Below are 16,319 nucleotides of genomic sequence, written 5' to 3'. Positions count from 1 at the left end.
AGAGCTTGGAAGCAGCAGCTTCCCAAGTCCCTCGCCTTTACTGGCACCCGGAAGGGGCATTTTGTTCCCCTCAGAAGAGACTGAGCTCTTGCTCGCGGATTTAAGTCTGGGCCACGCTACCAGTTTCTGCAACTCTCTGCTGCTCTCGCAGAGGATCCTGGCACTGGTGCTCAGTCCCAGGAAGCCCTGCCACACATTTCAGGAGGCATCCCTGGTTTCTATAGGCTCTCACTTCCTGCAACTGGTTTAAGGAAAGGCACCTCTCAGCCTTACATGGGCTGCAGGAGCAACCAAGAAGAGAACAGCAGCCCCTTCCTCGGAAAACAAAATAGAAAAAATAAACTACTTTCACCCACTGTAAAAGAAAGAAGAGGTTGGGATTATTCCAGGGTTTACTCCAAGATGAGAAGGGATGCTGCGCTGCTCAGACAGCAGCCATTCTTCATCTCAAGACCATGCAAATACTCAGAAGGCAGGCTCTGGCTGATTGAAGGCCATGGGGTTTTTGCTGGCATCACCAGGAAAGTGAGCAGTTTTCTCTACCTATCTGCAGTAAAACTCAAAAAGCCCGTTTAAACCTGCCAGCCTCGTGTCCAGGCTCACAGACGACACTGGAAGGGAGACTCAGACGTGGTATAAATCCAGGTTTTACGAAGGGATTGCTGTGCTTGGGCTCAATTTGGCCTCCTTTCCACCCAGGACCATTGCATTCTGCAGGTCAGTATGTGAACTAACAGTGCACCAGTGTCCTTTCTTCAGCCCCGCGCGCTACGTGGGAATGTGTCCTTACGGAGAATAACTGATACCTCTGAACACTGTGAGGACACTCATGAAGTGCCCTTAATTCACAGCCCTTGCAGCAGAGCCCAGCCTGGGGTCGGCTCTTGCCGCTGTTCAGAAATGCTTTTTGCAACAAGTGCCCCTAGCCTCACCAGAAACCGGATGTCTCCTCTCTTGGCACATCAAGCAGCTGATGTGGGATCTGCCAAGGGACCTCCTTCAGAGATGAGAAGGAGGAGGAGCAGCAGGAAGGGAGGTTCTCAGCCATCACTTACCATGGGCACAATGGTGAAAATATCACTGCAGAAAGGCATGGAGCCTCCCTGCACCTCTGTCCCCTGGTTCTGGGAGCTGCAGATGGGAAGGGAAGGGTGTTCTCTGAGAGGGGGGACCAGCCCGTGCTCCGTAGGAACATCAACCAGCTTGTCCTCTTCCAGCCTCTGCAGCCTGTGCCATGGGAGAGACGAACCAAGCAGATAATTGAATAAGCAGCAGATTTGCAAAGCCTGTCGTGTCAGTGCACGAGCAGCAAAGCACTCGGCGAGGAAGAGCAGCAGCTCAGCACAGGGCTGACTCTGAGACACAGGCTCCCACATGGATCCCATTACTGCCGTTCTTCCCAGCACAGCAAGGAGTTTTACTCCTCACTGACGAGCTAACAAGAGGTTTCTTAAAGCTGGCAGCCCTCAAGAAAAAGCCACCTGCATTGGGAGGGGAGAAGCAACTGGCTTTCAGCTGCTCGTTACCAGCATCACACTTTTCCCCTTCCCTTTTGCACCCACAGGGGTGAGGAGACAGTATCTGCACTGCCTTCCAGCAGAGGATCCCGGTGCACTTCCAAAGCAAAGCAACGGATTTGGGCATCCCATCACTTCAGTGACACAAATGGGTTTCTGAGCATGAAAACAGAGGTGCCAAGAGACGAAGGCACTCTGCCCAGCATCACCTAGTAAAGAAGTCAGGACCAGCATCTCTGAATGCAAACCCTACGTGGAATCTTGAACCACCTCATCTTTTCCCTCGTTTTGGCCTCCACTGCAGAGCTGTGATGCACTTAACCTCTCCCTTTATTGGCGGCTGCAGCAGAAATCATTCTAGTGTTTAAAGATCACAAGCGGGAGATTAAAGGGGAGCCCTGCTGCAGAGCGGTTGCTCCTTGCTGGCACACTGCTGTCCCCCCTTCACGCTCCAGTCCCCTGGCCATGAAGAACCAGCGGGTGACAGCACTGGGGGACCAGGGGAAAGCTCCACGTGCAGCAAATCGAGGCAATGCCGTGTGAACGATCATCACCCAGCTAAATCCAAACGCAAAGAGAAGGGAAACAGGCAAGGACGTTACTTGCTGCACACACACTGAGCCTCGCGCACATGCTGTGCATGAGGAGGGCTTCCACACACTGGCATGAGCAGCCCTCAACTCAAGCTCCGTCAGCAGGCCAGAATCACATCCCCAAAAGCGCTGCAGGAGGGACAACTTCTAATGGGCCATGTCTTTTGGGGTCACATCCCAACACAGGCTCCTGCACTGCCTCCTCTCAGGAAAAGGCCCTCTCTCCTCTGAGATCTCAAAAGCTTCTCTGACAGCAGGACGGTGGCCTTGGACCATCCCCAAAACTACGAGTAAGGAGGAACCAAGCGTCGTGCTCAGAGTCAAGGACAGAGACTGGCACGACAGCAAGTCTCATACGTAAAAAATCAGGTTGAAGTGAACTCTGGGGAAAGCTGGTGGCTTCTGAGGGGACAGAGGATCACCCAGGGTCCAGTCCGAGACAGGCAGGTGGGGAGAGATGCTAAAGAAATGGTCCAGGGAAGAATCAAGGCAAGCTCACGAGATTTTCTTTTAACTCAGTGCGTTTGCACAGAACTCACACACTGTGTCATTAAAAACAGACAACAGTGGAAAACTAGTTCTGGCCTTTGAGGCATTTCTGACCTAATTACGCTGAACTTGATGTGCTCAAAGCCCTTGAAAAGTGCTGCAGTTCAAGGCAGTTTCCTGATCAGCTCTGGGTTCAGACTAACTCCTGTATATCTTCACCCATCTGAGCCTGAGAAGTCGCACAAGGATTGCCCAAGTCACATAAGCTTTAAAGTGTCATTTCCAGTTCATCCCCCCAGGCTGTGAGTGTTTCTCTGCTGCCTGAAATGGCAATTTCAAAGCTTCGCCAGAGACACCCTTGGAAGAACCTGCCCCATCTCTCACCACCACGACGACACAGGTTGCTGAAGCCCAAAAGCACTTCCAAGTCCTGGCTGCCCTCCCTTCCCCGCAGAGCCCTCCACATCTGCCCAGCCTATGAGGAAGGGGAGAAACACCTCGTTGGGCCAGAAACCAGGACACTGAAAGGCAATTCCCCAGCCTACGGCAGGACGGCCTCCACCTTCTGGGCCAACCAAGCACTCTACCCTGCCTGTGACTGGAAAAGGAGCCTGCCAGCTTATCAAAGAAGAAACTGCTAGAGTATCACAATAGCTGTGCCACCTGCAGCTCTTCAGGGCTACTGCTCAGTGCAGTCCCAGGTACCGAGTGCTGACACCTTCCTCAGCCTCATGGACCCTCCGTAGTGCACGGATCTCTGAACTCAATAGTTTGCCGCTCCCAAACGTGAGTTTGCCCTCTCAGGCAATCCAGTGATTGCACTCAACCTTCTCTCCCCAAAACATCATCCTCAGCTGTAGCACGGCTGGGACTGCAATGGCAAGGGTTAAGCTCCACGCTGTGCATGGGTTTACGTGCCCTAATCCGTTCAAAAGCCCCAACAGCCCTCTGAGACCGTGTGTTAGTTTTCCCCTGGGGCATCTATCTTTCTGAGACGAATCTCTCAAACAAACCTCAGCTTCTGCCGCTCCTCCTCTTCCTGATCAACAAAACGCTTCCACTGGAAGTGGGCCGTGATGGCACTCTGATTGTGGATGACCAGGGATCTTAGCTTTGACAGCGTGACAGAAGTCTTCTCAACTGTCAAGGAGCTCTTGTCAAGCCTGATGTTGACATTTACAGCTGTTCCACAAAGGCTTTTGTGAACATCTTCACCTGGAACAAAGCAAAAGCAAGTCTTGGCTCATCTCACTTGCTGACGGAAGTACAAGGAACAGAGCAATCTGCAGGCAACAGAAGAAAGAGCTGCAGTTTTGAGCTGCATAAGCAGTTCCCCGGATCAGGACACTTAGCATATCCTGACAGCTGCACATGCTACAGCATGAGGATGTCCTGGCACCACCTTAGGCACCTTATTTTGAGGGACGTTCGTGGAGATGTATCTTTTCAGATGTGCCCGGGTGCCCTTTGGGCTGCCATCCCACTCAGGTCACAGGGAATTCTACATCCAAGTCACTCAGGGACGCTGAGGAGCGCCACCTCAGCCATGCCTTGCCCAGGGTCTCCTGCAGGCAGGAGATGCCCCCAGTGTCGTGTCATCCTCATCTCCTGGTCCTGAAATACTGGGCATAGCTCTGATCTCAGAACCCAAGCGGGAGCATTTGAAATGAAATGGAGAAGGGCAGAAACAACAATGGAAACTACAGAGCAGCTTCTGTGCTGAGCTCTGCACTCAACAGGCTGCTACTGGGCCCTCGGATCCATCTGCCAACTCCTTCTTTGGCTCCTGCTACGGTCACAGCCAGGTGCCTCACCACTGCCCGCACATTCTTCCTTGTCAAACGTGCTGCTGTTACCACTTCACCACCGGAGAAGTGAGTCCCTTCACTAGGGTAAGTGTCCTCTGGAAGGCTGGAGACTTACTTCCAGCACCAGAGCAACACGCACAGCAGCACAGCCATTTCAAAGTGTTTCTCCAAGGTGGTGTTCACGACCTACCTTCAGACATCATTGCACCCTCACATTACTGACTCCAGCCAGCCCTAGCAGCAGCTTGCTCATAAACCTCACCACTAAAGAACTGCTGCTAACAAGGCGGTTTCTACAGAATCATTCCCAGGCTACAGCAAAGCTCAGAGCACCCTAATGGCTACCGCTGCCACAGTTACTGCTCCTCCTGGTCACAAGTCCTCAGCATGGCCCAGCTCTCAGCACAGCACCAACTGTACCCATGCAGCACATCACAAGAAGAGGGTCTCTACCTCAAAGGCCTTCCCGGGAACTGTAACACAACAGATCGGGATGAAAAGCAATGACCCGTCAGGAGAGCTCTAGGGGACAGGTTGCAGGCTCTTCAGAGAGCTCTCTTGCACGTTAAAAGCCATCTCCTTTTCAGTCAGGCTCCCTGCTGTGAGTTCTTCTGCAATGGAGCACCCAGAATATTCGCCATCGCCCCCGGTGCACCGTGCGCAGGAAGATCTGCCTGCCTTGTTACAGGCTGAAATATTCCAGCACAGGAATATCTGGCAGCCAGCAGGGGAGCTTTGCTCTACTCAGCGTGAAGGAACCTTGCAGAAGGGATTCAACAGGACAATGAAGCCACCAGATGATGACAGACAGCGCAGACACCGCTCTGTTTCGAAGGACACACGGAGGGTGCACCACGCGCTTACCTGTGTCATAGTGAACGATCATTGGACTCATATAAACACCGGTCTTTGGTGGGTGGAATTCCACCGTGACTTCCATCGCTTCTCCAACGCCAAGAGTCCCAATGGAGGGATCCACAGAGAAAGGGCTGCAACACAAAGAGAGAGATCAGGACTGTATGGGAGATCCGGGCCCTCCGTTAAGTTTGCAGTCTAGTTCGCTTCAGCTCACTTGTGCAAGCAAGGAGCAAGCAAACCACAGTCGGTACAAGAAAACCAGAACATCCAGGATCAGAAATAGAGCGGGTGACTCTCCCTGCTGAAAGAGAACCAGATCTCAGAAGATCCCGCGGTATACCACGACCCCAGCCCCCCACACTCTGCACCCAGTTCTCAGTTCTCAGCTCTTCACCTCTGCACACGTGCAATCCAGTTACTCAGAATTCTGCTTTTTTGTGTAGTTCACTTAAAACTTTCCTAATGCTTCCCATTTCTTTATTGCAACTTGGGACTGAAATAGTTCATTGCCGAAGTTCGGGAACTCTTAAAACCCTTGTCAAGGAGCTCTCAACACACGCTCTATTACCCAGTAGAGTAGTTGGCAAGCGCCTTGCAAATAGATGCTAGACTTCACTGGGTATTTACTGTGGTGGTGCCTCTCACCAGCTCATTGCTTGCCTGTTTCTTGATGCTGTGTTTGGGATCCGTGACCTGAGCCCCTCGAACTGTCCTCTGCCACACAGCACCTTCTTCAGCAGTCAAGCTGCCTTCCTACCTTGCCTCTTCCAACCCAACAGCATCAGACCTGCAAGATGCTGCGTTGCAGACACCACTGCAGTGTAAAACTTGCTTGCAGAGCTTTCTCAAAACACTGCAAGCAATGGCAAACCCCACGTGTCCTGCCCATCTCCAGCACCTCAGATGCTCTGCCTCCTTTTTCTCACAGTTTACAAGCCCATGACCACGCAACAGCGTTTTGCGCAAGGGATGAGCTCCTTTACCTCAGAGTGGTGATGCTGTAGCAAGCCTCCCGCTTCCCCACGTTGCGCACCAGCAGAGTTTTCTGGGTGCTGAACCTGACTGGACACTCGGAGAAGTTCAGCTGCTCAGGGAAGTCCAGGCTGGCTCGGGCACCTATGGCTCGGATAGGCACAAAGAACTTCTCCCTCTCTGTGATGATGATAAGCTCGTCGAAATAATCCTGCAGGGAGAGAAACAATCTCAGCACAGTGCCTTTAGCACCATGCCCATGGCAGAAGAAGAGCTGCTGGTTTCTGTGACTCTCACAGTAGCATTCGGTAATGTACATGCACTTTTTACCTTCATGGCCTTTCATTACAGATTATTTCACAAGCAGGGGCAGCCAGGGACCATGGGGCAGATCCTCTTTAGTTTCTACAGGCATGCTGCCCGAGGGTAGGCCAGAGTATTGAACTACATTTAAGCAGCAAACAGAAGATGAGGAAAAGGCCATGCACAGGCAGCAGACTCTCAGCCCTGAAGCCAACAGACGTTACGTTAAATATTCCACCACTGAAGGGGAAAACAGCCTGAAACAGGCAAGAGCCTCCAGCCTATGGGAGCACAACCTTCACCCCCAGGAAAGAGTCTCCCCCAGGTCTAGATCCAGTGCAACTCCACTGAACGCAGGCCACTTCTTCAAAACCCACACCACACGCCTGCTTTGGAACCCAGCCCTGCAGGTTCACCTTCCCCTCAAGGCGCCATCTCTCGGGACCTCCACTCTCACCTTGTCCTCATCAGGTCTGAAAAGGATGCGGTAGGTTGAAGACATGCCCGGTGCTACCTTATAGTCCTCATTACTCGGGCTGATCAACTCGAAGTAAGTAGAGTTCCCCAGGATGACGTTCAGCAGACGAGGAACCTGCAGGGAAGACACAAGTAGGATTTTGTCGCTTGTGGAAACATGAGAAGGGACCAGGACAGGCCATGTGACATCCTTCCTTACCACCTTTCCAAAACACTTTTAGCTCTGAAGCTACACGCACGTAACACACGAGGGTGGACTTGAATCCCTTCTGCTGAGCTACACAGCTGCAGCACAGAGACAGTAGGAACAACACGCCCTGCTCTGAAGGCAGCAGGAAGGAGATGCAGTACCTCAAGTCACCTGCGTATTCAACAAGCCCAAAGAACATGCTTGCTTCTGCCTGCACACATCCATGCAGTCATACCTCTGGAGGGGGAATGTATTATCTGAAGGCAAACCAGCGTGCGTTATACAGGGAGGGAAGGAAGTCACTTCTGACACACCAGGGTGGAGCGGGGTGGTCAAGCTGCAGTGCTAGTCATGGCGGTGGACCAGCAAGAGAAGCAGACCACAGACACTCTGGGCTTCCTGAGAATAAAAGCTTACCTCAAGAGCAAAAGGACGAGCGCAGGAAGACAAAAGAACAACCCCAGGAAGAAGCAGATGGCTAAGAGAATTTAAAGGGGGCTGCAAAGCAGCAAGGGAGATCCGTAATACAAGGAAAGGCTGGTGCAGAGATGAGAACACCCAACGTGCCTCTACGATGGATACCACAGGCACGGAGACAGCAAACAGACATTCTCTAGCACACAGGCAGCAACGCCCCAGCACCCAATCTCATCTCAGAAAGCATAACAAGGAGACTTTGAATGGCAGGCAGCTCCACTGATGAACACGACGAGCCTTGGAAAAAATGGAGGCTCATTCTGCACCCCTGACCCAAGCCTGGTGACCCATGGCCAAGGCAGCCCTGGACGCTCTAAACACCCTTTGCTCCCACCAATGCCCTGGGGCAGCAAGCTCCAGGAGCCCATTTCCCACTGCAGCCACACGTTCAGGTCGCCAAGTCCCTTGGCACGTGAGCCCAGGTGGCAAAGATCTTCAGCAAGAGCCACCCAGGATGCCTCTGAGGGTGCTGAGGAGCAGCCTGAAGACAGGAAAGCAATTCGACAGCAAGTAGGCAAGAGCAGTAAGCATAGAGTGCAGCACTTCCGTATCGGAGTGAATACAGAGCACCTATTGGGCTCGATTACACTTTGCCTCTGTTACACATTGCTGCTAGCTGCAGTTTTAGGGGGTAGACAACCTCAGCTACCACGCAGGATACATCAGTAGGATTCCGAGGAATGTGGGAAACTCGTGAGACAGAGCACAATGTTCCTTTTCTCCAGGACATGACCAAAACCCAGCAAAATTAGAACATAATGAACTCTCTTGGGATTAGCATCTCTATCTTTGTGCATTTAAATATGCCAAGGGTTTTCCTTAGAGCTGATCTGCCTTTTACACCAGGGCTCTCCAACGCCTGAGGTTGTACCAGCTTCACAACTGATTCATTTTGGGTAAAATCAACAGTTCACACACTGCCTCCCCTTCACAGGGCATAGAAATCCCAAGCTGCAGCTGTTACCAGTCTATTACGTTTTATTGGGAATGGCACCAACATCAATGCAGGTGTTGTTTTCCACTTGGGAAGCACGAATAGAGCAAATTCACTGTTTGCCTCTTTGCTGGTACTTGGCAAAGGCAAACATTCTGAGGTGCTGCACGGATGAGGGAGCAGCTGAAGCCAAAAGGCACAGTGGGAATGAAGCAGAGCAGTAGGAAAAGAGAAGCTGAGGCCCATTTTAATAAGCAAAGGGCACACCTGCAGCAAAGACTGCCCAAAGTCACTGTGAACCACACCAGTGGTGTCCCTTGGGCATAGGTACCCACATTGCAACTTCCCAGTATGCCCAAGCTACACCAGGAATGACACAGTACTCTCTGGGAGTAACTGAGGGACCATACCTTCATCCTTCCTTGCCAAAGGCTCTTCCATGCTCTACCACGTCCCTGTAAAACCTGTTATCTCAGGAGATACTCTGACTTCTCTTGCTGTTCCTCCCCCTACATTAAGCCCTGACGGTGTCACTCCTTTTGTCCCCTCCTTTGTTTCTCCCAACAGGGAGATTTGAGGAGGGTGTTAATTCACCTGCACACTTCCACCTCCCCCCCGCTCCCCGCTGTGCCCTCCTCTCACACACACGTCTTGCTCTTTCTTACACAACCGGATCCTGAATTACGCCTGTTTCTCACCTTTCTCTGCTTCCAGCACACTTCCTCTTACGTACCAAGAGAATCCCTGTGCGGAAGAAAGCGCTCCGCGACAGGACGTTGAACTCAGCCCCTTTCCTCCCTCCTGTCTTTTCCCACCAGCTTGCTCTTGGCACATGCCTCACTGGAGCAAACGTTTCCCCAGCTGAAATTCAAAAGGTCTCCATTTCCCCCTCTACAGCAGAGCAGAACAAAGTTGCTGCCACTTCTCAACTTTTCCCTGCTCATTTTTCTTAGGAAATCTCAACAGGATCACAATCTTTCCCGTTCAAGTTGGAGACCTTCAGGAGCACATTACCCTGCCTGTGCTGGGATTCTCAAAAGAGAAAGCACAGCCACGCTGGCTTAGAAACACCTGAGCAGAACCAAACTAAGCTTAGCAGGAGCCTCAAGTGGCACCTCAAGTCCTCCCCTTTAACTGCTGCTGCTAAGCCAGCCTGTTTCCCCTGCTCTTCCAAAACACCCAGCCTGGAGTGCTAATGCCAGGAGTTACAACTTACTCCAGCACAAAGTGGAGAAAACTCAAGCCCTGTGCTTTGACACGGAGTTGCACACAGGGGGCTCAACAGGCTGAGAGAGGGAAACATGCCCTGCCAGAAACCAAGATTAACCAAGGAGCCACCGGGACATGGTGCACACTCGCGGTAAAGCATGACAGCAGGCAAGCACTGCCCAGCCCTCGACATTCCCATCAGTCCAGGGCTTTCAAGGGGAAGCATGCTGGCTCAGAAAGCTCCTTTGGCTTAGTTACCACCAGTGCGCGGCCAAAACCAGCGGCAGAATCCCCAGCATGGCAACATTTCCCCCATCTTGCAGAATCACGCTGCTGAGACATTTTATTCTGGATGCGCTGCGCTGCAGCAAGTAACTTGCTCTGCTGCACACCACGTGAATTCCACTGCTCTCCTCCTCCAGCCCAGTGCTCAGCCTCCACAGCCCAGCACTTACCCTGTCGATGTTCCTCAGAGCTAGCGCCGCTATGTAGAACTGGCGGGGAACGTAGTTCTCAAACACCACCTCGGATGGGAACGGCTGGAACAACCTCTGGTCCAGGCCAACTGCTGAGAACTGCAGATGCAAGACAGAGCAGAGAGAGCTTCAGCTGCTGGCAGAAAGATTAACGAATGAAGATCCCACACTGATCTCCAGTAAATACAGTCTCTTGGTGAGTACATCTGCCCAGCTCACACTAGGAGATGGGAGCCCACCCACCTCTGCTCTCAGCTCACAAAACGTTTCTGGACCATGTTGAGCAGCCTCAAGCTAAGAAGCTCTTTTGCAGGCTGTTTCTCCAGGCTGCCTTCTCCAAAAGGCAAAGCAGCACCCACCTCCAGCAGAGCCCTCTGCTAAGGGGCTCACTCAGCTCCAGACGCTTGCTGGAACAGTCACGAGCACTCAGGGAGCAAGCAAAACCCAGGAGTTTCCAGGAGCCTCCACAGGAAACAATTTGCAGGTGAACTTCCCTCTGAGACAGCGAGACTGAGTCCCACGCATCCCAAATATCTTTTTGGTTTTTTGATGCAGACCCGAGAAACCAGTCGGAAGACACCAGTACCAGGGAGGAAAGGCCAACAAGAAAGAAACAGGGCAGGAGGGAAACAGACAAATGAGGTGAATGCTGGATGGGGATGAAGTTTCAGCTGAAGTCTCAGCATTACGGGGCAAATTGAGCTAGACTGCAATTCGTATCCCCTTTCCCCACGAGCTTTAAGTTGATGCTTCACTGTATTCTCTTACTGCTCGTTTCTTGAACACCGCTGCAGAAGCAGCTCTGAAAAATGCACGCAAAGACCAAACGCTGACCCAGCAGAGGCAGTACTTGGAGATAATTCCTCCCTGCTTGCTCTCCCCTCTCCCAGCTGCACTGTTGTCACGCGAGAGACACAGGCAGCTCTCCCGCTTCTCCACAAAAGCCACGCTCAGGCCGAGCCCAGTAGCTGTAGCACTGCCAGTTATTTGGGCGCCCGTCTTACGTGTTCCCACCTCCTGTGCTGCCTGGGGCAACCCGTAACCGATGTGCTACATCATGTCTCTTGCTGGCAGCTTTCTGCTCAACAGCCTACCTCAGTCATCCACCCACCTGGACTGTGTGTTAGACTGAGCAGTCCTGCAAGAAAAGCAGCTTTGAACATCCATCTAAGAGAACACTGATCCAGGCAAAGCACATCCACTCTTCTCTGCCCAGCAAAACCCACCCACTGCAGCAGAGGTTCCACTGCCTTTGTGCAGACCAGGACTTCAATGGCTCATTGGAGAAATGTGTTTTTTGCCTTTCCCCCAGCAGAAAGAACTCCACCACCACCAGTTGGAAATGACGACAGGACCTCATCACCAAGCTGCTTGGGTAAGCTGGAGGCAAGGCTGCCACAAGCACGTGCCCTCTTCAAATGTCACATCAAACGGCAAGGAGAAGAGCAGGGAAAGGCTACCTTTTGATGGGAGACTTCACCCATGTCCCGAAGCTGGGTAGCCCGGGGCCGCCTCATCTCCCGAGGGCTGGCCAGCCTCTGCCTGGTGGTGAGAGACTCTTCTGCCTCTCTGACCAGCTTCGGATTACGAGATGCTACCACTCTGCTCTGGAATCCATCCGCCCTTCTGGAGGACCTCATGGGCCGGGGGGTCTTGCCACTGGCCATGTCGCAGAGGTCGCCTGGAAGAAGCAACAGTTGGACAATCCACAACCCCAGAACCTTAAAACCCTGGACCCATGGAACCCTGGAACCCCACAACCTCAGGCAAGGGCTCTTAAAGCTCACCCAGTTGCAACCCCCTGCCACGGGCAGGGACACCTTCCACTAGGGCAGGTTGCTCCAAGCCCCGTCCAACCTGGCCTTGAACACTGCCAGAGATGGGGCAGCCACAGCTTCTCCGGGCAACCTGTGCCAGGGCCTCGCCATTCCTGGCACACCCAAAGGACACAGCTGTGTCTCCAGCCTCTGGCATCCTTCCTAAGCGGAGAACACAGGGCCTCCCCACCCTCATTCATGATTAGACCATATTTAGGCTCCATTCATAGACGTAAAACCCCACAACAAACAGACCCTGAGCCAAAACAGCCTTTTGCTCTGGGGGCAGTCCCACGAGCCACACAGACGCACCAGGCGCTACTGGCACTTCTCACCCTCTCTGCAAGGAGCCTGATGATGTTTCTAACTAACTCAGCACAGAGTTCAAGACTCTGATTAAGAACTATAGTTTCTCAAGGCTACTTTGCCTGGCTCACGTTACAAAGATTATCTGGCAAAAACGGCCCCTTCCAGGCAGGAAATCACCCCACTGCCCAAGAGCATTTCTCCATGCAGAAGGACGCCCTAATTTTCACTTGTTAACACCCAAACTCCAGACTCCCTACAGGCACTCCAGGCTGCCACAGCAGGAAAAAAGCAGGAAACCATCGAAGGCACATGAGCAATTAGCTCAGAGCTACGTAAAATCCAGGATGATATTCCCTCCTGCTTCCCTGTGCTCCACATCACCTCTGCTGTGTGCACTTGCTGTACACAGCAAGACAGCATCTAGGCAAAGACGGCCATTCCCTGCCCCTCGACTGCTCCCCACACCCTGCAAGCAAGGCAATCACTTCATTCCTTTACTGCCAAGGCAGCGACAGCACGGCACGTGTTTGTGGTGCCGGGCCCTCCACGGCTTCAGGAAACAAGGCTACCGTTTCCTTTTGTCCTTGCAAGAAACTCCAGAGCTCTGCACTGCCCTACGGACAGGAGGACCTGCTGCAGCAAGAGCTGGGATTTAGAGCTGGAAATAACTCCTTTTCAAGGGAGAAACCTAATGGGGATGATCCAGCATTAAGCTGGGTTTCAGTGGTTTCTTACCGGGTCTTAAGAATAACTGCCTTATTCGTTCCAATTCTCCGAGCTGTGATTTCACTTCACTTGAAACGAACCCTGTCGTCGCCCCCACAACGCTTATTTCCAGAGGGCTTCCAACCTCCACAGCCCAGCCAGCCCAGCAGCTTCCCCCCGCGCCCTGGAGCAAGGCTCTTCCACAGCCCCAGAGCCTGCAGGGACCAGCCTCCCAGAGGAGCAGGAAAGGAGCACAACGGAGCAATCGGGCACATCTCCCTGCAGGGGCAGGACAAACCAGCCACCAGGACACAGCACCCCTCCAGCCCACCACCCCACGGCTCCCTGCTCCCCACCTCAGACAGCCAAGGCTCCCTTTGCTGCAGGACCTACAGCCTAGCTCCAAGTCTCTACCCTCACTGCAAGTTGCACGGCAATTTCAGAGCCCGTTCAAGCCCTTCTACCTGCCCAGCCCTGCTCTTAGCCCAGGGATGTTTAAATCCTGCCGGCTATCACACAACTGCCCCATCCCTGCTGCCAGCGGAGCTGCCTCCTCCCTGCCCAGGGCCAGACGCTACCTGAGCACGGGTGATTCACGCTTCTCCTGGAGGATTCCTCCGTGCGGGGCCCAGCCTTGGCTCCTGAATGCCCTCGCGCTGCTCGGCAGCTGTGGGCAGCTGCAGGGACAGGAGCCGCCCAGGGACGCCTCGGTGTGGCTCTTGCCCACCAGCACAGCAGCTAACTGCTGCTGGGCTGCCAACAGCCAGGGGAACCTGGGCAGCAAAGGACAGGGCTGGCACCTGGGCTGCCCAGCCCCTCTCCTCAACGCTCTGGCTTTGCCAGCTAGGGCAGGGTTTCACCAGCGCCTCGAGGAAGCAGAGCTCAGAGCCTGACAGTAGCTCAAGCCTGCTCCTGCCTCAGCGGCTCAGCAACTCCTGCTCTCACTGGGCCACGGCTGCTGCTCGCATTTAACAGCAGCAGCTCCCCTGTACGTCACAATAGGCGAGGGCCACACGTGGCTTCCACGGCCACCGCAGGGCCTTGCTAAAGCTACAGCCTTGCGGATCCCTGCAGCCCCCCTACGCCTTCAATGTCTCCCCCGCAGTGAAGCCCTGCACCAGGGCTAAAGTGCACCTTACAGCAGCATTTGGTCACGCTCCGTGAGCGACACGTAAATTGCTGGAGACACCGCAGATGAGCCAAGAATTTCTCTGCTTCAGCAGGAAAGAAAAAAGCTTCCGCACTGACTACAAAGCAACCATTTAATTCCTACTTTGCTGGCCCACGAGGAGCCCCGCCACACCAGGGCCATGGCCAGGCTGCCTTTGGGGTGACCCCTGTTGCTGTCCCTGGTGAGCACCCGTCGATGACTTTGTACCCATTAAGCCTGCGCACACGGGCACACGCACCACACAAGGCCACCCAACTGCCCGGGGCATCTCAGCTGCCAGGAGCTTCACACGTTTGCAGCACAGCGTTTGCCAGAAACAAAAGCTTCCCATGAGACTCGGGGCCACAGGCAAAGCAAATCCTCACACCTGCCTGGCGGGGAACGTGGAGCCCTCACTTTGAAACCAACACTCATCATCTGGGCCTTTACAACACAGGCAGGGAGGATATGAGCCCCGAGTGCTAACTGGCTCTCCAGGCAGCCAGCCTCTGGAAACACTCCAAAACATGTCCCGCACCATGTCCAGCCACGAATCCTGCTGGAAACTGGAGAGCTCAGGCAAAGACACCTCAGGCGTGACACCCCTGTGTGCTGAAGGCACCAAGGCAGAAGCTCTCTAACTAAAGGAAACCCCTTACAAAAGCTCTACCACAGCTGACATCATTAATAGGAGCCCACTAGTAGAGCTTCCTGCTATTTCCTTCATAACCTTCAACTGCCAGCCAACGCTGAGACAGCCCAAGCTCCCTTCCAGGGTCATAGAATCATAGAATCATAGAATAGTTAGGGTTGGAAAGGACCTCAAGATCATCTAGTTCCAACCCCCCTGCCATGGCCAGGGACACCTCACGCTAAACCATCCCACGCAAGGCTTCATCCAACCTGGCCTCGCACACCGCCAGGGATGGAGCACTCACAACCTCCCTGGGCAACCCATTCCAGTGTCTCACCACCCTAACAGGAAAGAATTTCCTCCTTAGACCCAATCTAAACTTCCCCTGTTTAAGTTTTAACCCCTTACCCCTTGTGCTGTCACTACAGTCCCTGATGAAGAGTCCCTCCCCAGCATCCCTATAGGCCCCCTTCAGGTACTGGAAGGCTGCTATTAGGTCCCCACGCAGCCTTCTCTTCTCCACACTGAACAGCCCCAACTTGCTCAGCCTATCTTCATACGGGAGGCGCTCCAGTCCCCTGATCATCCTCGTGGCCCTCCTCTGGACTTGTTCCAGCAGTTCCATGTCCTTTTTATGTTGAGGACACCAGAACTGCACACAATACTCCAGGTGAGGTCTCACAAGAGCAGAGTAGAGGGGCAGGATAACCTCCTTCGACCTGCTGGTCACACTCCTTTTGATGCAGCCCAGGATACGGTTGGCTTTCTGGGCTGCGAGCGCACACTGCCGGCTCATGTTCATTTTCTCATTGACCAGCACCCCCAAGTCCTTCTCCGCAGGGCTGCTCTGAATCTCTTCTCTGCCCAGCCTGTAGCTGTGTCTGGGATTGCTCCGACCCAGGTGTAACACCTTGCACTTGTCATGGTTGAACTTCATAAGGTTGGCATCAGCCCACCTCACAAGCGTGTCAAGGTCTCTCTGGATGGCATCCCTTCCCTCCAGCGATTCAACCAAACACATATTTGTCAATATGCCAAAATCCTCCCTGCATTGTGATCTGAGGATGGACAAAGCTCCACCCGTCCAGAAGAACTGAGCATCTACAGACATACAGCAGGCCTGAATATTGAGCCAGCATTAAGACATGTGGACCTTCTCAACAACAGTGACCTACATATAGACAGAACCAAGTGCTGCCTTGATAATCAGAGCAAGTGCCATTCCTAATACTGAAGAGGCTGGAAATTTGTCCAGGATATTGACCAGAGCACAAAAAGTGCTGAAACCCATTTGCAGAAGGACTACAGAGCCCTGGGAGAGGTGGTTAGGGACTCTGGAGCTCAGATAGTCTTTTAGTCAATTCTCCAGGATACAGGGGAGGACCCCAAAAAAGGCCAGGT

The 16,319-nt window shown here is 53.3% G+C and overlaps 1 protein-coding gene across 1 annotated transcript in view; it reads right to left on the bottom strand.

Moving 5' to 3' along the window:
- Window positions 1-11,853, bottom strand: part of LOC136005861 (hydrocephalus-inducing protein-like) — a gene marked incomplete at its 5' end in the record, with an annotated part of 46,725 nt that extends 34,872 nt beyond the window's left edge. Inside the window, 6 exons of the mRNA XM_065663754.1 lie at window positions 3,624-3,814; window positions 5,272-5,396; window positions 6,249-6,448; window positions 6,998-7,132; window positions 10,283-10,402; window positions 11,764-11,853. Of these exons, the coding sequence (XP_065519826.1) occupies window positions 3,624-3,814; window positions 5,272-5,396; window positions 6,249-6,448; window positions 6,998-7,132; window positions 10,283-10,402; window positions 11,764-11,853 (861 nt within the window). The remainder of the gene's footprint in view (window positions 1-3,623; window positions 3,815-5,271; window positions 5,397-6,248; window positions 6,449-6,997; window positions 7,133-10,282; window positions 10,403-11,763) is intronic.
- Between the last annotated feature and the right edge of the window lie 4,466 nt (window positions 11,854-16,319).

Source organism: Lathamus discolor, chromosome Z (genome assembly GCF_037157495.1).
Source record: "Lathamus discolor isolate bLatDis1 chromosome Z, bLatDis1.hap1, whole genome shotgun sequence".
NCBI classification, from domain to species: Eukaryota; Metazoa; Chordata; class Aves; order Psittaciformes; family Psittacidae; genus Lathamus; species Lathamus discolor.
This window is presented reverse-complemented; position numbering and strand designations above follow the sequence as displayed.